Source organism: Opisthorchis viverrini (genome assembly GCF_000715545.1).
Source record: "Opisthorchis viverrini unplaced genomic scaffold opera_v5_60, whole genome shotgun sequence".
In the NCBI taxonomy this organism is placed as follows: Eukaryota; Metazoa; Platyhelminthes; class Trematoda; order Opisthorchiida; family Opisthorchiidae; genus Opisthorchis; species Opisthorchis viverrini.
In genome coordinates this window covers 117,212-139,200 of record NW_008751712.1, presented here as the reverse complement: position 1 = coordinate 139,200, position 21,989 = coordinate 117,212, and the positions used below count along the sequence as shown (strand labels likewise).

At 42.5% G+C, this 21,989-nt stretch overlaps 1 protein-coding gene across 1 annotated transcript in view; it reads left to right on the top strand.

Moving 5' to 3' along the window:
• T265_03753 (hypothetical protein) overlaps nucleotides 1-21,989 on the top strand; it is a gene marked incomplete at both ends in the record, with an annotated part of 40,120 nt that overhangs the window by 6,702 nt on the left and 11,429 nt on the right. Inside the window, one exon of the mRNA XM_009168306.1 lies at nucleotides 20,526-20,598. Coding sequence (XP_009166570.1) covers nucleotides 20,526-20,598 — 73 coding nt within the window. The remainder of the gene's footprint in view (nucleotides 1-20,525; nucleotides 20,599-21,989) is intronic.

Genomic DNA, 21,989 nt, shown 5'->3' with positions numbered 1-21,989 from the left:
CGGAGTTCTGGCAACCCTTCCAATTGTCTCGGTCTATTTGACTTTACCAGCATCGAAAGCCATACCATAATTCCAAGGTGGTAAATGTCCCTTTTTGAAGAAGATCAATCGTGCCTAATACATGAGCCCTGTGTAGGTTGTTTTACAGAAAAGTACATAGCACTCTCAGTAGTACACTTGTTTCATGAGATATTTTGCAGCAGACAACTTGAGACCAAAAGACCGTAGTTTCTATGTTGAATTTAGTTTGAAATTGGGTGTAGTCGTTCCACGAAATAGATCGGCACATCCTAGCAAACACACTTATGAGAAGACTCCCATCAACGGAATCTCGAGAATCGCAGAATATCGAATGACTTTAGATAGAATAGAATAGAATGGGATAGAAAAATGGTGATCTGAGTGCAATAAGTAGTGATAAGGCCAGTAAATACTGAGAAAACAATAGGCAAAATCATTTAAAAAATGCGTTTGGTGCATTCTGATACGTCTACTGAATTTTCAGCCAGTATTGTTTCTGTGAAACATGGACGTTTCTTTGCGATTTGGCTGAGCTTTGTGGACTGCCTTTCTGACCAATTCTGAGGTGAAACTGGCAAGCCTAGGATCCATAAATGGTCCGTGTTTCCGCCTGACAATAAATCCAATGATCCAGTAAAGGTTTCACGGAAAAAAATGAACTTAGCCTTTGATGGTGATTATCCTTTTGGAGAGAAGCGACTCCCCAAATTAATCTCTATTTTCTATCAGTAGGATAATGCAAAAAAATGTTCTTTAATCAGTAGGTGCCAGAAATTCAGTAATTCCCTGTTTGTGGCCAAGGAACTGGCGAGTAGTTTGTGAAAGTGAAGGCACACCTGTGCTTCTATGAAGTTGAACACTTTTCTCAAACGAAACTAACTGGTTTCCCTAAGCCCTATAGGGAAATGTAGCTAAATTTGTTTTTTCATTCACGTGGCCATTTGTTCTTGTTCTCGAGTAGTTTCTGATAAAACCACATGACACACCACGAAGTCAGGTCACGGTTTATACAAAGGGTAGGCTGCTTCAACATTAAGCTCTTTTTCAATTTGGATCCAGGAAATGATTTAAGGGTGTGGCACAAGTTCATCTATCGTCATATATAGTGTTTGACACATGAAAATGCATTTGTCAGACTTCAGATTCTGTCCCTTGCCTATTTGTGATTAAAACAGCTGACACCTGATGAGTTCCTGTTTTGCGGCCCCTGTTCTGTCCTCTGAGCTGGGTATTTTGATTGCAAGCAACATCACCGTATGTGAGAGATTATCTTTGTCCTGCGTTTTAGCGGCATGCCCGTGTCAAAGCATAAACACCAGTGTACCGCCCAAGAACGATACAAAACCAGGCGACCAGACGAGATGGACCAAGTGGTTAGAGAGCGAATTTACTGACCGGAAGGTTCGTGGTTCGAACCCGACCTCTGCCTCTCGACTTCCCCTGTCTAGACTTGGGCAACGTGACAGTATCCCAGCCCCCGTGCCTCATTCGTGTGGCATGGCAGCTGGGCACCGAAAGGGTGCTATAGCTGAACTATAGCTGAACAGACGACCACAAGCTGCTGATGTTAACTCAGCTGGTGAGGAGATGACTACAGCCAAATTACCCTGCTCAGCAAACACCCATCGTCATAACCTGATCTGCTATCACTCCTGAAAACAGCAAGCCGTTCTATTCAGATAGTTATCTTGGAATGGTTTGAAAATGTCCATCCATTCACACCAAACAGCAGCCGTCCTAGGTCTTGCCTCTCCGGTGTGCACAACCTGTTGATTTTAGTCCCAGGCATTCTTGTCAGAATTATTGGACTCGGAGCTCGACCTTATTACTCTACCTGTGACTCTGTTTGAACACCGATTGGGTAACATAGGGGGCCAGTATATTCACCATCAGTAAGCTAATACACACTTCACTGGGCCTAACAACTAAACATGTTCACATTTGTGTGCAGAATGTTACAACGCAAGTGGTGTGATAAAACCACTCAGCAAGGAATTTCACGGAATTTAGCCGACAAAAAAGACAAACAGATTGATCTTTGAAAATAAGGTTTCGTGGGAAAGAATCGGAAAATTAAACTTCTGAGTAGAATCGCGGAAATTTTTGAAAGTTTACAAGGAATTTCTGGCTGCTCTAACTTTGGTCAGTCATGAAAGCAAAGTAAACCGAATTTTCAGTTTGCCTCAGGCGAACATAGCATACCATCTTTGGTGATAATTGCTGTTCGCCACTCAAGAATACCAGATGATTATATTTGGTGCTATCTAGCTTCACATCTAAACGAAGTAGCCATTCTGCTTGGTGACATTTTTTGCACTAGCTTGATTCAGCTCTCCGTCTCAAATTCATTTAGAAGCCGAATGATAAAGAAGGATGAAAAACGCAAGTTATACGGCGCGAAAAACTTAGTCTTCAATAAATATTAGATTCCCCAAACAAGCATATCCAGTTCTTTCTGGAAGGAAAACCTTGATCAGAAGAACGCTTGACCGAAAATCATCCTACGATAATGATACGCAACCAGGTTATTTCGTCCAAACATGACCAAAATGACCGGCTCACACCGAATATACAGCCAAGCCAATAGGTGCATGACAGACCAGATAACATTGCTCTCACGTTCGACCATGCCAGGAAACTCTAAAATTAGAAAGATCCAAAATGTGTACCATGAAAATGAGATATTGCCACGGTACATGAACTTTTGTGACCGGATTGTAGCGCTGCGTAGACTATCAATGTGGTTCAATAAATTTGAATGTTTTTGCTTTACTGGGCAGAATAAAGAATGGGTAAATTTGTGAAGAATGTTGGCGAGGATAGCAAAATTGTAAAGTGATCGAAACATTGGAGTTCAAGGTTCAAGTTCAGACCTGTGGAAGCCAATCTCCCGCTTACAGGACACGCGCTCTCCAGTGTGACCTACTGAGCATGTCTGTCATTTTGATGCGCCTACACATTACAGCTGATTCACCGCACTGTAATCAATACCTTCAGTAATCGCCTTGTGCGGCTTTCACCTTGAACCAGAGATCGCTAACCCCCAAATATTCAGGGAGCGTCGATGTAGGAAAGTAGAAGGAGATCTGAGACAATTTCAAGTGACGCATATCAACTGCCAGTTTATTACACACGGGTCGGCTAAGCAGTTAAGGTGCACGAACAGCGAGCATCCTCAATAGGTCGGTCGGCAGCGTAATGACCCAATAAGCAGGAGATGAACAGTTCGAGTCCGTTCACAACGTTGTTTCTGTGTCCATGTTACACGTGCTTCAGCATTTCGAATTCAGGTACTGCGTCATTTCTATCCAATCCCCAAGTGAAACCGTCAATAAATAAATGCTCCCAGTATGTCCATGTCAAACAGTATTGAAGAACTGGATGAAATGCTACACTAGGTAGCGATTCTGGTCAGTTCTGTGAGCGTTCTTCCAAACCAGAAGGCACTGACAAACTTTCTGATTTTCACATCTTCTGCTAAACGAAAGCTACGTTTTGTGCGGAAGGTTTCAAATACAAGTACCCCGTCAGCAACAACCAATTTTCCAACAAGAACTCAGGACAGCATATGTTAATGTTATATATATAGTTCTCCTTTTAGAGTAGTACAACCAAATACGAATATTTCCCTAGACAAAATAATAATTGCTTAATACGCGAAAAATATCACACCTTGGTCTAAGAATGGGTAATAACACCGGGAGAGTCAGTAAACTCAGGCGTTCTGAACAAAAATCTCCATCACAGCGTCGCATAATTCAGGGGGTTTGGCAAAAAAAAGGGAATTTTAAGTGCGTAGGAAATGGATTTCATATGATAAGTGAAAGAATATTATCCGGAAAAGTGAAGCACGTCCAAGAGTTATGGAATTTGCACACTATGTCCGGTCAGAGCGCAGATGAGTGCTACTGATCTACAGACTCACGCACATATACAGCCCGAGGGACTGTACATAAGTCCCCGGTATGTCACTTATTTGGATTTTGAGCTCCTATAAAGTAGAGAAACTGACAAAAACTATAGGTTAAAGCTTCCTTATTTAGTGAAGACTAAACAGGAAAAACATGGGAAGAAAGTTTCAAACATGTAGACACCAGTGCTAATTCAGACTGGTAACACCGACAATCAATACACAACGAATGAATAGTGACTTATGTAAAATCCCGCTATGTCTGACTAGGAACTGTTGATTAGATCTGCCAAAACAAATTAAAATTCCAACATTGAGCGGTTCGTGGTTCTTAAACCGAACCTTACCACTTGACTTGGTCACTGCTGCCTCAATTAAAAAAAACGTCGAAATTCAAAGTCAACAACTACCCTGTGTATTGGTCAGTCTGGTATCCGGAGATGGCTGAACAAAATTCACAACGTTTGTCTGATGACGGCTGAAAAACATTTTTGCCGTCATACCAGAACGAGTAGTTCTGGCGAAAATTTCATTGCGAAAAAGCACACCGTGACCAATTTGGCAGGATGACTTAGTTTACTTCTACTCAACCATCTGCACCAGTGGTAAAACTTTGAGAAGGAAGGGGCGATTCTTTATGATTTTAATTCAGGCACCTGCCTTTCTGTTTAGTACCCTCCATACATTCTTCAGTTACGTTTCCCTTTGAATGCCGTCCCCCAATGAGTTTGGCTGACAACCAGATTTTGGGTTAAAAACGAACTGAGTATGTTTTTGCTCGTTATATACAGAAGAAACTCAAGTAATCCCGAAAAGGAGGCCTTTGAGTACTCGACTTCTTCCTGTCTGCTAGTTGCTTTTGGTAATGAATTGCACTGCCGTGAACTCTTCGTAGTTTCATTTCCTTTTGAAATCACTCTTGTAGGGTTTATTATTGTTAATGGCTAGAAAATTTGATCATGGAAGACCCGTAACTGTTGAAATCATTTTGTCGCGTGGGTGCTTGTTCCTGAATGGGACTTAGTTTTGAATGAAACTAAACACAATATTGCTGAAGACTCTTCGACAGACTCCGACCAGTTTGTGCATTTTCAGGGCTGAGTAGATAGGCCCAGTACCCTGGGTTCCGTCAAATTGCAAGAAATTCAATGAGTGAACCCATTTGCGCGGCAGTTTGGTTTTACCGTGAGACCCGACTAAATCCCAGGCGGATTTCTTAGTTTTATCATTCTTCGAGTTTGGTTCCAGTAGGACGGAACACCGGAGGCTACGCTTACTTGATGAGCCTCAAGAAGGCGAGGTCTGTCGCGGGCTTTCAAAGGATGTTCACAAACCTTGTGAGTATTCTCATTCGAGAAATGGTACTGCGATACCCAGAATATCGTACCGTGGGATGGTCTGTATGCAGCACGTTTAGTCGAATAGTATCATAGTAATAATAATATATATAATATATATAATATATATAATAATAGTAATAATAATATCATAGTATCATTATTCCACACGCGCAAGACGTCACAAACGGCATTGTAAATGAGTGTATTGCGCTCATTTCGCGGAATTTTGTGTCACGTAGAACAAAAACACGGGGGCTGCTCCCACCTGATGAGCCGAAAGAAGGGCAAACCTTATAAGTAGTGTATTGCGTCAGCTTTGGCTGCGATTCAACCTAATCATGGATAAGCCCGAAACTCATCCATACATCCTCGGTTTTTTGCTCACGTATTCCAGCGGTTCTGAAGTCGGGTTTCTAAATGGTTTTCTATAGGAATGCATTGTCAGAGTAAACTGAATCCGAGAATTTACGAGAATTCAATGATATTGTTACTGCAGTAGTTAGATCTAGNAGTATGTATCATTATACCACACGCGCAAGACGTCACAAACGGCATTGTAAATGAGTGTATTGCGCTAATTTCGCGGAATTTTGTGTCACGTAGAACAAAAACACGGGGGCTGCTCCCACCTGATGAGCCGAAAGAAGGGCAAACCTTATAAGTAGTGTATTGCGTCAGCTTTGGCTGCGATTCAACCTAACCATGGATAAGCCAGAAACTCATCCATACATCCTCGGTTTTTTGCTCACGTATTCCAGCGGTTCTGAAGTCGGGTTTCTAAATGGTTTTCTATAGGAATCATTGTCAGAAGTAAACTGAGTCCGAGAATTTACGAGAATTCAATGATATTGTTACTGCAGTAGTTAGATCTAGTTCGATTGGTTCCGGTCTACCCCCGGTGACAAATTTTCAAACCGGAAGACGTCATAAGTGGGCCAAATTTATCAACTTTCACTAGATTACACCGCTGGTATTACCATATCCAGGCTGTTGATCACTACTCAGGATCACCCGGCTAATGCTGCTTATGTGAATAGCTGAACAAGGTTTATTGTGTATTTTGTACTTTGTAACGGCATCCAAAAGACGTGGAATGAATATCACCTCAAAAGCACGGACGCTTCTTGATTACAGTTAGCTCTTAGCAAAACCCACCTTCGATCTGGTATCACATTCACTACTAAGTGGATAACAGTGTTTCTAATAAGGGTCTTACGGTTCATTTCCAACTATATCAATAATACTTTAAGGTGATAAATTTAAATCAGTGACACTTTACTCAGTCAGCTTGGGATGAATAAGACAGTGGAAATTGTTTGATCATACTCCCAAGCGTGTGACAAGCGCTGTTGCTTTCGCAATGAGAGATGTTTTTATTTTTTAAAAATTAAAATTGTTCAGCTGTAGCGCCCTTCCGGTGTTTAGCCGCCTTGCAGCAGTTGATTCCCTCTCCGTGAAGGAATGAAAAAATAACAGCGGAAAGCCAAGGACAAAATGTTGTTTGACTTTTTGTTGATTGTTTTCCTCAAAGCTAAACGCTGGGTAAACATGCCCTGATTGCTAAAAAAATTGTCGACAAGTACAGAATGTACCCAAAAACTAAAACAGCTAGAGAGTGTCTGCGTAAATAGAAAAAAACAGACCAAATTCGGTTGAACTAAACACTCGAGCGATCCTGAAAGTGAGGAACCAGATGCTTGCGGTTTGTATCTTCTGAGGTTTTGATGAATTATACATCCTTTGCTGGAGTACAGCTAGCCAGTCCCTTTATATGTGGACTGAGTGGCAACTGAGATATTTAAAAATGCCCCCTCATTAGCTTGCCCCTGTGATATCATACATGGGCTGAAAATCAAGTTCTAATGGGAGTTTTATCATGTAAGTGAAGTTAGTCTGCGCTAAAAAGTCGCGGAGCTCGGTAAAACAGTTTCATCTTCCTTTTGGAATCATCAGAAGTGCACATTTCACATAACTCATTGATCTTCAAGCTCTTGCCCTTCCGGTCAGCAGTTGAACACGTAACCCCTCGGCGATGAGCGGCTTATCAGCAATGTGATTGGCTCATATCCTGCAATCACGGAGACCACGTCACGTAATCACGTGTTGGCTGAGCCTTCGAGTGATAACTTCTCAGATGGATGTTTTATCCATCTTGTTCATTCGAACTACGAAAAAATCATGTGACCGCCAAAACTGTTCCCATAATTTAAACAAATTTGGACGCTGACAACACCCCACACGTGTAGCACAGTAGAACGGGAGCTTTTTTTACCATAGCAAGTGTTTGACTAGTTGTCATATACTGAATAACTTCAAAGAGAGAAATTCTTTGGCTTGCTAAACCATACTCTCGCTTCGCGTGAACAAAATAGAATAGAATAGAACAAAGTAGAATTTCATTTTTACAGGATGGGAGTAATTTTGGTCGGCGAGCCGTGGAATGCATCTTATTTGCCTCACACGTATGGTCGTGGTGAAGAAGAATGCTTTGAAATGGGAAAACGAAAGCCCTTCTTATCCAAAAGAGTACAGTTACATTGTTAAATATAAAAATGAATGTCGGTTCCATCAAACAACACCAGACGATTCAATGACTGGTTTTTTTCGGGACAAAGTTGGGGAATTTTTTTAAGTTCTGTAGACACCGCCTTTTCTTGAACAAATACTATCAAAGGAGATAATTCCCCCTCAGGATTCACAAAATCCGGTATTTAATCTAGTACAATAATGTGTCTTTTTCGGTAGCTGGATGTGATCCTGGTAAATGACGCCGGAATAACAAACTTGGCCGTTGTGTACCGTCACAGGCACCTTTGGAGCATCGAAGTAATTTGAAGCTGTATATACACTTAGTGGAGCAGTGTTCGGTTCGAAAAGCTTGCTGCATCATAGGATACTCTCCAAGAAATCATTTCGGGGGCTTGCTTTTGGCAAAAGGAATTCACCCCTCCGATTCTTCCCTTTGTATTCAGCAGAACTGCTGTGTGGTATAAAAAAGGGAAACAATCAAGACCACAATCCGATAAGCTAACGAAGCTTGAAAAACAACAAATCACTGTCGAAAAGATTATTTCTCATCAATTCGCACTGAGTTGGTATCGTCCAACTTCCAGGGATTTCAGCCACTGAAGGTGGGAAGTTGTGAACCCTAGGAAAACTGATTTTTGCGGGATGGGAGCCACTAAAACTACACAGTACTTTGAATATAGCATCCACTGAATGCAAGTGGGTTTAGGACGGTAGTTTGATTAAGGAGTAACATTTGGGAAATAAAATATCGCCAGAGCAAATGAACTGTCCGTTTTAAGCCAGCAACATAAGACTTTTTAAACGCCTTTGGAATAAACACAGCCGGGAAACAAGTTGGAGTACGAGCTGGTCGGGAACACCTTCCTCATACGCTTAACGGTGTCTATCTAGAACAAGCTCACCTTTCAAAGACACAGAACCAATCTGGCCAGTAAGATTGTAATATGCTTGGTGACGTGTTGTTTCACCCAGGTACAAGGGAATCACGTGTGGAACCCAGGTGGGAAGGCACTCTCAGGTCGACAGTGCAGCCACTTTCATGTGTCATGGACTTATCCATAAACCCTTCATCAACAAGGTTTCCGAGTGATCAATATGACCTTCAAATCATGAAAGTGGAAGCGGGTTGCACATATCCCAGCTACCCTCGTATCTGGCAATCTTTATACGCTTCTCAATGGTCTCCATTACTGCGACGATGATATCCTCGAGTAAATGCTCCAAAAATTATAATGTCTCCGGATCGGATGTCTTGTCCTCAGCCGCAAATTGGAACTACTTTTCCAATTTTTTCGCACACCTCGTGCTTAGGACTCAGCTGGAAGGGGCACTAGCATCACAGAGGAAATCCGGAGAACCAAATAGCCCGTATCCTTGTGGCGCCGCTGTCCAGATGGTTAGGTCAACCAAAAGGAATGCTCCCTAATCTCGAGTTTCATAGGTGTGTTAACAGATTAGAAATCGCAGACTAGAAATGCACATTCTGAAAGCTCCAATCTTTCACAAAACTGTTGGCATATTCCGTTGCTCTTCAACTAACAAAATAATATTGTCTGCACCACATAAACCCACCAGAGCTACGTTCTGTCATGTAGGAACCAACACGTTGGTGCTTGGCGTTGTGACCCGCTACACTTGGTTATTACCCTGTCTGTTTCGTCATCAGTCTTTATTTAAAAATCCCGGCTACATTGGATGTAGCATTCAGCTGGCGGTCAAAGAGAAATGAGAAGTCAGCCTCTTCAACAACAACTTGGATTTATGACTTGGGCAAAATGATGCCCTTGCTCCATCGAATTTGTTTTATTACAACCCATAAAATACCAGTTAATAACTGTTTATCCACAGGCCCGCAAATCATCACTCACGTGGATTAGGTGATAGTTTCTAACCCACCGTTTTCATTCAGCTCAGCTTAATGGACCGTCACATTGAAAGGATACGCTTAGAATGTGTTCAATCCACCATAAAATCACGAGAAGTGTGAGCTTCTTGAAACGCGCGTGAAATGATTTGTGGTGGAGTGGAACGGAACTGAGCAATATAATGCCTGTAAAAAAAATAGGAAAAACTTTGGACACAACGAACAAGTTAACAAGAGAGAAGGGCAGTGAACTCACCAATCTGAAGAGCATTTTAGTCGGAACAGAGTACGTAATTGATGGAGGCATCAAAGCTCCACTAAGTGTTGCACCCCAAGCGTTTATTCCACTGAATTGATTCACGCACATAAATCCACCTGAACAGAAGGCAAATGACAAAACATTAACCACGGTTCTGAAAAGTATATTTCTAGGAGGATAGAAAGGAATCAGTGGAAAGCTGAATGGTGGAAACAATTTCAATCAACCAGTCGAACAAGATGCCGCAGTTGCTTGGATGCAAGAGTTGAAAACGGTCATCAACCTGGTTTGCACACAGTTAACCTATCCTCCCTCTCGAAAACGGTCGTCCAACTTTAGGAGTTACGTTGGGTCACGTTCTTCAGATTCTTGCTATTTCTCTCTGAGAATAAACTCTAGGCATTATGCAAAGGATAATGAAGTTGTATTTTCCACGACGTCACCAGTTCTTTAGTTCTCGTCCGAAACTACGGAATGAACAAGAATGTTCTAATAAAAAGCATCTTTATTCTCGCAGAAAATCTTGAGTGTATTAGTTTGTACAGCACTTACAACTGTGTGGTTTGCGTAGCCGACAAGCCCACAAACGATCACTTCACAAAGGCTCAAACAATTCGTAAGATATCACTCTTAGTGGCCGAGCTTCAGTGCAGCAATGGTCCTGTCAGATGAAACCCAAGTTCTTCAAGTTTGACCATGGCATGAAAGGTGATAAATGAAGCAACCCCTCACCAGAAACAAAAGTGGTAGTAGTAATGCACCAAACTACTGTTAGCTCCGATGCCTTAACTAGCTTTCTAGGTTTACTCCGCTCCCGAGCTTAGTGATTGCCTTGCAAACATTTCATCTTCGTGGGTGGAAATGCCCTCACTAGGTGACTGGGTGGGAAGCAGCGAAGGACTGTCAAGAAAGGCCGGTCATACCGGTTTCCGAAATTCTTCCAACATAGACGGAACGTAGAAGAAAGGTGGTGTAATGGTGCTTCAAATGCAAATACCTCACGCAGCAGCATCATGTGCCACACCCTCATGCCTTTCAGCCTCACCATGTCCTTGACTCCGGTCAGTCTTTCACTGCCTTGTAAATAAGGTCTGGAGATACCAGGCTGACAAGAATGAGCATTTGCTTTAGGTTTTAACAAGTGCAAAAACCCTTTCTTTGTTGAAAGCATCAAGTGAACTGGAATCGGGATTTCGTCACTGAAGTGAAGCCAATCTGCGCTGAAATGCCGAGAACTGTTACATTCTTACTAACAGTCAGCAGCAGCAGCATGTGACCTGCCAATCACCGGAAAAATTCACATTCGCGACGCCCTATCTAGTAGCTGACAACTTTATCTTTCGGCCGAGTTTCTGATCAGTAATGTGAGTAACATGCACTTGAAAAGAACACCGCTAATTAATCACTCACAGCCGGGAGGTCGCAGATTTTAATTTCCCTGAGAGGTGCACTGCTGACAATCTTAAGTAAGGACAAATAGCCGTACAATGCTTCCCGGTGTTTCGATATGCACTGGATTCACTTATGAGACAAAACCTCAATCCAGGGTCTTACTTCTCCACAGGTGACGTGGACGTCCAATAGAGAAGTGTCTCATGTGACTTAGAAACTGGAACACGATAATTATCTAGGACAGAATTGCATTGAGTGGTCCTGGAAAGTGAATTGCCGTTGTTGCGAAGAGGACTCACACACTGTGGGACAAATTCAGCTTCAGTCGTGGAGACCTAGTCAGTCCATCGAGGAAAGCAATGAGGATAGAACAACGCAAGTCGGTATTAACAAAACTTTGGACTTGCAGCTTAAAATCACACAAATAATGGGTGAATCAAACTGCATCAACTCAACAATGATGACCATGTGGTTACGGCTGTTCAAGATAAAGTCCTCCTCATTATCAGCTCGTAAGTGCTCCGTAGGTATGAGCAGATTAACAGTCTAACCTGATCAGGCATCTTTAACTAACCAACCTCCCCTGTTGTGTGTCCTGGATACTCGCGTTGGCAAGAACGCGGAAACCTAAAAGAAGATAGTAAGACCCTTTGCAATCAGTTAAGCAGACGGTGCTATAGCCAGTTAGTGACGATGTGTGCAATACTAGAACTCATACTATTAAACACGTGGCTCACTGTGGGACGGGTATTCTTAATACTTGAGATCATCCGAAAATTAAGCAAAAACACACACATGAGATTATGTCCGACAAAAAACACAGTGATTTACTTATCAAAAAGTGGCTATTGGACCTGATTCCAATGCGGATCATGAGTTTGAACCCGACAAAGGTCGCATCTTGCTACCATGTTTTGGACTACGAAAAAGTCCAGGCAAGCTGAGTGCAAGAAAATTGAGTAGTCAGAGGACTTCGTCGAACTTTTTTGAAGCATCATCGCGAAGGTTGTTGGATAATCAACTCTTAAGCCTGGAGAACTATATATGGACGCATACGGATGTAAATGCTCTGGATGCAATCAAACTAAAGCAAGAACGCTGGAGAGATTAGTCCGGTAGAAACTCTTCATCTGCCTTCATCCCAGAGATAAATTCGATGTTTGTCAAACAATCAAGGACGTGATAGGTGAAACGGATCAAAACCACCTCAGAAGTTTCAGTTTTAACTTTCTGAAGCACCTGTGGAAGGTGAGGAATCAGTGTTATAAACGCTTATCGCCACTGACACAATGAAGTCTTTGTCGGATTTGAAGACACCTGATTCCGGCTGACAGATTATAAAAAGACGTGTAAATCGTAACGAACACAAGTGAACGTTTATGCCGTTGGAGAAGAGCCTTTTAGCACCACTTAGGCGGCCTTTAGAGTGACTTAAGCTAGCCGACCCTAATCCAGAGTAGTGAAACAACCGGCTGGCCTACCTATGGTGACCAGGCTGGATAATCCCCGTTGCACAACGGCTGGACAGTGGAACAGAGAGTTGCCTACCCCCAAAGCTGTTCGCGCTGTACGGACTGAAAATGCGGAAATGCCCACTTAACCTATCATGCACATCTTCGAAAGCGTGTATTCTACAAGTTTCCGGAGTTACAGCATTAACTCGTCTGTCTAAGGGAATTGAATGTCATGAGGCAGCTAAATACAGCAGAACTAATCTTTTGGGTACAACGAACGAGATTTCGACTTGTGTCTCTATCAACTGTTTATTTACTCGGTTGACGGAATAAAGTTTTTTGAGCAAGCAGTGCACATGAAGCATTGCATGGCATATAGAAGAAAAAGTGCCGTGAACGGGAAGAAACGCTCTAAGGACTCTTTGTGGACTCAGCAGAAGCCTGTACTGGGGTCTACGTGGGACAAACCAAATCTGATGACAAAGACAGACTGGCTGGTGCCCGAAATGGATTGCTGGTGAACGTTGACTGAGCCACGAAATTCCTTCACATAGTCAGCAAACTTCAGGAGTGTGGTGCTGCTCGCAAGTCACTGATGCCGATGTAAATCCAAGGGGCAGAGTGGAAAGGACCTGTTGATAGCCATAAGCAGGTTCAATCTTGATGGTAGTAACCATGGCTACCAGTGATTATTGTTTCACACCTCCACTTCCTGCAAATTTTAGTGGGATATCGAAATTCTCCAGATGAATTACCACGGGGCTTCCCTCTAGCAAAGTTTGACTTCACTCAATTGACGTAGTAATGGACAGTTAAGAGACGAACTAGTAGACGGATAGCTAATGGCAGTGTAATCTTATCATTTAAAAGTAGATTCTGACAGATATTCCTTAGAACAAGCTATTTTTTTACATATTTTGACCAGGACGAATAGAAAACTAATTTTCGCTTTTGTGATCTCTTAGAATGAATGTGGTCAAGATGGATGGGTTCGACTTAACTCAGATACGTGACCCCGAAAGCTGTGCATATGAACACTGTATATCGTTTGGAAACGCATCCGCTTAACAGAACTAAATCCTGAAAACTAGGATCTGTAGCGCACAGCAAACGTCGGGGAGGTATGACTAACCTATTCGGTGCTGATGTGAGAATCAAATCAGACATGAACCGCTGGCTTCCCATGGGCTTGGTTCGCAACCCTGTAGTGGACTTGATTTCACACAAACGTCAGAAACAGACGGTCATGACTCTCAGGTGTTTGCAGTTTTCCACCCTGTTATCCTTTCAGCTTACGCAAATGGACATCACTGATGTCAGGAAGAGTGAAAGCCAGCAGGTACATAAAAGCGCACACTTTTGAGGGGGAGGGCAGGCGAGGTCATTTACCCCTATCAGTCTGACCAATGACCGTGCGATCGACCGTTGGACACTGGTCCAACCGGTTAAACAGACCGTGTCCGGAACGGATCAAAAGGCATGAGTGACACAATCACAAGTGAGTTGAGCGGAAAAATCTATCACAAGAGGACTCGCATTTCATAATCATAGCTGAAGCAACTGATGTGTTGCGATTACTAGACAGGCGTGACTGACAGCTTACATATTTTGACTGGTGCTCAATGCGGAACAATAAATCTCAAGTTGATTATCGATGTGCGGACCTTGCTAAAAATCAAAATGAGATGTATATCCAACTGCATAGTTTGATCATTGTGAAACCTGAATAACTCATTAGGCATTAATTTTTGCCGACTTATTACTCTAAGGACTTGCTTCATGGTGCGTAAAAACACCGGATGCGCTCACAAAAGTCTGTGAAGATTTTTGAAACTTCTCTCGTCAGTACAACTATAGTTCAAGCAAGAAACCTACTATCTGGTAGGGGGGTCGAGGACCCCGACGGACAATCCTTTAACAAGACTAGTCGGGGCTGAGTGCTCCAAGACGAAATGGAGTAGCGGGCAGTAACCTGGAGCCTGTTCATGAATACAACATGCCCTAACACGGTACCCACTCTCAACAGAAGATCTATGCATCTGACGATAAGGAATTGACCGTTTCGATAGAAAATGCGCAAAATGACTCTGTAACAGAGTGAACAGGTATTCGAGGCAATCAACAAGAGGTTGTTTCTCGCGATGGGCTGTGACCGTGTAAAAATTTCTGCAAACGTTTCGAAAACTTCCACCCCATAAAAACAATATTTCGTGTTGTACGGTGACTCCTGTCCACAAAACGAGAGCCTCTTTCATTGACGGACGGTGTGTTGCAAAAGTGAGGGATAAGTTCAACTGGTGATTATGTGTGACAAACTTTACGAAAAGCCGAATGAATTACAGTCATATAAGGACGCGGTGTTTGTGAAAGTGGCATGGATACAAACCGCATAATGACACACTAATAACAAATGCCATTGCAGAAGAGTGAATTTCTCCGGGAGATTGGGTGGACAACAAACTTGAACCAGCGTTTACTTTTAGATCGTTATGATTGAAGCAAGGACTAAATGTGTTAGCACGGATTCAAGTTAGCTGGGTTTTTTTTTGGATTTGTGGTAATATGCCTCTGGGTGGGAACCGAGAATTATCTAGGTCTTAACTTGTTTGTCAGTGTACCAGTACAGCTGAAAAAACAAATGAGTAGTTTGGCGCTAAAATTTAATTCAACCTATCAAAGAACGCAATGTGTAATTCCATTTTTACAAGAAGTACGAGCTGAAGTATTCATCCACCTACTGTTCATGGTACCGGCTGACTCAAATAATGTCGCTCTCAGAAGGCAGTTATGTACACTTTTCAATAAGGACATATATAATGCCTGCAAGCTGATCGCTACGGATTGCGGAATCAAACATTTTAGGTTAATCGTGTTTGGGTTGTGAGTGACGCTCCAGCAAGCAAACAATGCACTGACGAACGCTTCGAAACCGAAGGGCACATAAACGAGCGACCGAAGGTACAGTCACCAGTGGTGGACAAAAATAATTGATCGCTCCAGCAAGCAAACAATGCACTGACGAGCGCTTCGAAACCGAAGGGCACATAAACGAAGGACCGAAGGTACAGTCACCAGTGGTGGACGAAAATAATTAACCGATCCTTCCTCTGGGTGGCTTCACTGGGGACGGCTCAGTTCGGTTTACTGTGCTTACTTGAAGTCCATGATGAAACGAAAACTTCACTGTTTGACATGATTTGGTCTTTTTTACCCAACAAAGTGGGGCAGCTAGAACCCATCCTCCAATAAAAGACCACCTTGTTTTCGAATTACCCAGACACTTCGAAAATCTGCTAGAAACGTCCAAAGCTATCAGTCGCAATGAGAACATCGCAAGCAATGAAGATGGCAGCTGAGTTAAGTCACTTCGGGAGAAGCAGTTCCAACAGGCGGATAGAATATTGCGTTTGTTCTAGGAAGACTGGTGATAGGGGGTCAAATGATTCGGGGAAATCCCAACCTGGGTGTGCTCTCTAATGTGCGAACTGCGCCTCGGTTGTTTCTGTTGCTAACATTCCTCTTTCATCTGCTGATCTGTTCATACTACTTCCCTGATTATAGCACTCCCAAATTTTGTTAAAATGTTGTAACCGATATTCTTCAACCATTAATGAGTACGATCTGACAGTTACTAACAATCAGTTAATCTCGCCATTAGCATTTGTCCGCCACATAGTTTACTCTCACAGCTTTATCGTGTCGTCAGTCTGAGATTCCACCAGACAAGTTAGGACGCCGAATATACCAGATATAAAGCCATTGATATTCGTCGGAAGGTTGAAGAAAACTGCAGTGATGCGGCATAGTTTGGAGATCAGTCCAATTTTACACTTGGATCTGTCAGTACTATTCCCAGAGTTTTGAATCCCGAGCATGCGTGACACACATCTAGCTGTAAGCATAAACATTACCATGATACTGACATAAACTCACAGCTTCGCAGCAACTGAACTATTGTGTTGTGGTCTTCTAAATAGGTAGAATGCGAGTATCTGAAAGGAAACAAGTGAAACCCAAATCCTCTTTCAAAATCCCCAGGAAAAAGCTCGGTTTTCTAAAGTGTTGGTTTCTTTTAGTTCATAGGGTTCTTAGGCTAGTTAAAACGTACGATTTCATCATCCTAAAAGGTTTAGTTATCGGGCATTGGTTTGCTACAGGACAGCACGTTCGCCATCCGTTGATGGGGAGATTCTCTTGACTCCTTGGGGACATTTTCAGTGAAATGCTGTGTCTTAGAAACACTGATGCTGTTTGAAAGTTGGGTGGTTTTTAAGTTCACATAACCCAGCAACTCGGAATGTCCCATGTGTAGTAAGCTCATTTGGTCGAAGTATTCGTCTACCCAGATTAAACAGTAGTCTACCGAAGACAAATCAGTAGTGCGAAAAAATACATAATTTTCAGTTGGGCACGCACGCTGGGACACTACATATTCAGGGGGTTGGGGAATGTGCTACATTCCACGGCTAACCGATTACTCAGTGCGACCAGAATAGGCATTCATCTACGCAGAAACAAATCAGGGTAAGTACACAAAGGAAAGACAGACTTTCCTTGCCTTATTATCTAATTCAACTTCGGACGTGCTCTCGCTGCGCCATATTGCTCGAGTATCTAAAACCTCGGGACAGTGGTACTGCTTGAACTCTTGTGCAAAAATAAAGTTCGGTCACACCGTACTTAGGATTCTGACAGAAAGCTTTGCTTACTAGGCAATCACGGGATCAGTACAGTAATGCCTATATTTTCGATCGAACTACCGCTATTTGATTTCACTCAGCATCTACCGGTTAATCCTTGTCACGCAATGCACTGTCTTGTTATGGTAATGTGTTGAGATATTGGTAGCTCGGGTGAGTTTATTGGTTGTTTATCAGGCGGCTGTTGATCTGTTCGCACCCAACTGCGCACTGATGATGTCTCCTCGTATGATGACGAAACGTATGCAAACCAATTGCCAAGCTCGGCGAACAGATCAACAGCCACCTGATCAACAACCAACTCTCTTGTTATTCTACAGCTTGATAGGAAAATCCGCATGAGTTTCTCCCGGTCTTAGTTAATTGAGACCGGTAAGCGGCTAATGCTCGGAAGAAGTCAGAAAAAGTCTCAAGGTAAATCGACTGTTTCTTCACACACACACACACACACACACACACACACACACACACACGCTATAAACAGTGGAAGACTGCTAATATTGGGATCATAAGGTGAACATCGGCAACATAGTTAACAAAAATCACACTTGTATTTCAGTTGTTTGTGCCGGACAATTCATGACGCAAGATTCGCCACACTGTGTCTCAGTAGGCTGGTTTTTTTAATCACTGAGGATTTCTATTTATTAATACCCTACGGTTGATACCGGCCCGATCAGAAAGAAGTATCTTTAGCGAAATACACACGATTGCATACCAATTCGATTCTGACGGAACACTCCCCGGAAACTCAGCCGAAACTCTTGCTTTTAATGTTCCCACTGAACTGAAAGTGCTGCACCAGGCCACCTCATGTTTCGCTCGGCAAGCTATTCCAGTACATCGTATACTGTGACTCACCACCCATAAGGTTGCTGTAGACGCTTCATCGCTTCACCAAATGCTACGTCTAACCACTCCTCCTACTTGATGAACCCCGAGAAGAGTGAAGGGCTGTCGAGCAGTTTTCAGTAACCTTATGAGTAGTATATTACGAGCATCATCTTTGTTCTTACGAAGTAGCTGCAACGCCCGCAGTGCATGAAAAAGCTTACTTTATTGCCACAGCCAGGTATACACGTATCAACACTCATGTCTGTGCTACAAAAGGCTTAGACAAGGTAAGTTGCACATCTTGATTGTTTTGAGTTGAGTCATGCCTATCTGGGGCTATCGGAACACAATAGTAATATAATAAAGCAGATTGTGAAAGAGGACATCGCGAACCCGCGATATATACAACTCAGTCTAATACGTTCAAGACTGAACTTTACACAAACCTTGCATACATTGTTTAACCCGGGAAAGTGAAGTAGGCTAATGATCGTACAAGACAAATACTACCCTCTTCGCATCTCTAGAGCCGGCGCATAACCCCGACTTACATAGAAAGGTGGATATTTCAAAAATGCCGTACACACAAAGAGAAAATCGCGTGTCTTTGCTTTGTGTTCAATTGGCCAGATTATACGAAAGAAATGATTACTTTTAAACAAAACACATTTTTTGTAATCGTCTCCTTGCCTACCAGGATTTGTAGGCTTCCGCAACAAACATTTGCCACTACAGGTTGCATTTCCGTGACCTTCCCTATTTTAACCGATTTCCGATAACCGAACAACCGTTTGTGGGCAAGAGGAGGCTTAAAAAGGAGTACGGTATAATTTTGTTCGTGTGACATGTGATCCAGCGAGCTGACAAAATGCATGAGTGCGAGGACACCGCAGCACTGTGTAGAGCCTCTTGGTTGGCAATTACCGCAGTGAAATCAGATGTGACCAGGACAAGGAGACATACCAAACTGTCCATTGTCTAACATAATTGGAAGATCATTTTTACTCGCTATGAGCTCCCAAATTCGACTCATTCACATGCTAACAGATAAATGTATTCTTTGCAAAGTCACACGAGTTGATACACTGGGACCAGCCCACAAGAATAAGCCTTGTAAGGACTATAGAATCCCATTAGTTTGTGTGGGGTTGTAGAGCTCATGTTAACTCAGTGGTTAGGGAGGGTACCTACTGGTCAGAAGGTCAGTGGTTTGAACCCGACATCAGCATCTCGAATGATCCTATCTTTGCTTTGGCAACCTGGCAGTACCTCAACCTACGTACTCCATTCGGGTGGCAAAGCGGTCAGGCACTGAAAGAGTCACAGCTGAACAATTTCCCTTACTATAGTCTAGGGCTACGGTAAACCATCCTTGCTTTGATTACTTCGAACGATGCCAAAATGCATCCGAGCATCTTGTGAGCATAAACAAAAGAGACGTTTTTCGAGACGTTCAGCAACGGTACTGTGAAGATCTAACCACAGCGAATTACCAACTGAACAGATGGCAGATTCCGTGAGAACTGGACTGAGTTTCATGCTAGGTCGATTGAAGCCCACACAATATTTATTCAAAAAACGCAGAAGCGAACACTTACGTAAAGTGAATCAACGTATGAAACACTTCTAGCCACTGACATCCTTTTCCTCTGTAGTGAGGCGTACAAATTTTGTTTTCCGTAGTGAAGTCCTTTACGGCATACGGATGGACACTACACCAAATTCCCATCTTAGGCACCCTCCAGTGAACCTTCCAAAATACAAGGTAACTTTCCAACTAAGATAAATGGTACTGAATTCCCTCAAAACAAGTCCGACATCAGGCAACGTTTAAAATCACAAGAATCTCTTGAAACTGAAAATCGGATCTTTACTGATTTTTTCCCCTTTTTTCAAAGTTGTCCCCTTTGAATTCGAAAGGTGTCTACAAAATTTCTATTCCTCAGAGCACATGGACGACAGAAAATCCCCACAACCATTCATGACAGACAGCAGTATAACATAAGTACAAATCTAGGTTCTTTTTCAGTTATACGCAAATAGAAAGGCGAATGGTTACCTATGGAAGCACCTGTCCTAAATGTGGTACCTAAAAAATATTCGTGTGGTATAGCAGTGATCTTCCCGGGTAGACCAGAAAACTCACTGTGGTAAAATGGTCTTTGGCACAGCGGACTTTTATATGTTCAGATAACAGAATTCCATTTGCAAACTCATTTCAGCTCTTATAATTTGTCTGTCGACTACACAGGCCAGAAATGTTGGATTCAATGAAGATGAGGACTACCTGCTTGAGTGAGTCATGATTATTTTGTTTCGTCGTCTTTGTTTCACTTCAGCGTTGAGTACCATTCGGACAACTCTCGAAGGCATTTGGAATATATATATATATATATATATATAGCTAGCATTATACACATTACTCATCGCTTAATAGCAGGCCTAGGAAGTTATCTTTACCATCCGAACCAAAGGCGTTTTCGATCTATTCCGGGCTAATTGGGAGTTGTTGCGTGCAACGTCTGTCAAGATTCCCAAGGTTACCTACTTCTCTACTCCTGTCCCACGGAAACGGAAACTCGCGTGTCTGTTCCTCAAACTAGGCTTGATCTTATCTGTGGAGCCAGATGAAATAACTTCCAAGTGCCGACAACAGAATTCATTAGGTTCAGAGACGAAACAGTAAACGGCAAAAATACCTGATTTGACAGACTGCGGTTTGCCTTATCAACAAATATGGATCGTGACGTGAAAGGAAGTATCATTATTAAATACGGTATAGTTAGAACGTATGCAGTAGAACAATTCGTTTTCTGTTTCTCGGGAATACGTTTATTACAACCAAGTTTTCATACTCGGGAAAGGGACGAACGAGTAGTAGGGAACGCATTATTGATTGATTCTGTAATCGCACCAAGTTTTTAAGCACAATATACTTTGAAAGAGAAGGATGGATGTTGTTACGGCCTGGAAAAACTTTTAACCAATGAAGAGAACTTTGTCAGTCGGGGAAGGAATGAGGATGATAATGTAGAAACTGGTAAGAACTCTGGGGTCGCTTCACTCAAATGCAGACAGTGAGCGTTCATGATGGGTTGCCTCCTGCAAAGTCAAAACTTCTCCATTCATTAGTTGGTGAAGTCATGCTTGTCAGTTTGATCACGAATTCGGACTTTAATCTCCTCATTTCCTGTCATACCCTGAGTGCGTCTCTGAAGGTGCGCCGTGCACACATTAAGAGCATGTTTTTTGTCTGCCATGCCTCTGGAAACGCAAGTAGCTCGCTAGGAAAGTATGCCTTTTCTAGGGCAGAAAAATTGTTACCTGATTACAAAAGATAACGCTGGGTGAAGAATTGTCTTGCTTGTTAGATACTGGCCCATTTGCTTGGTAGCTCCCAAAAACTCTATAACAGCCGGTGTGATTAGATGTTCAGTGACGTACCTGTGAGTCAAGGCAACAAAGCAACATAGAATACACTTGTTGAAATTACGAAACAGTGGCGTGACGACAAATCACAGGAGCTGTATAAGGTTTGAAAATACATATCAGTGAAAAGAAGAAGGCCTTCGCTGCGGAGTTGTTTATTAAAGAAACACCAACTGAACAGTTACAGACTATTGGACAGGGGAAAAAAACTCTCATATGCATCTTGTTTACAAAAACTGGATATCACTCTTCTCCTT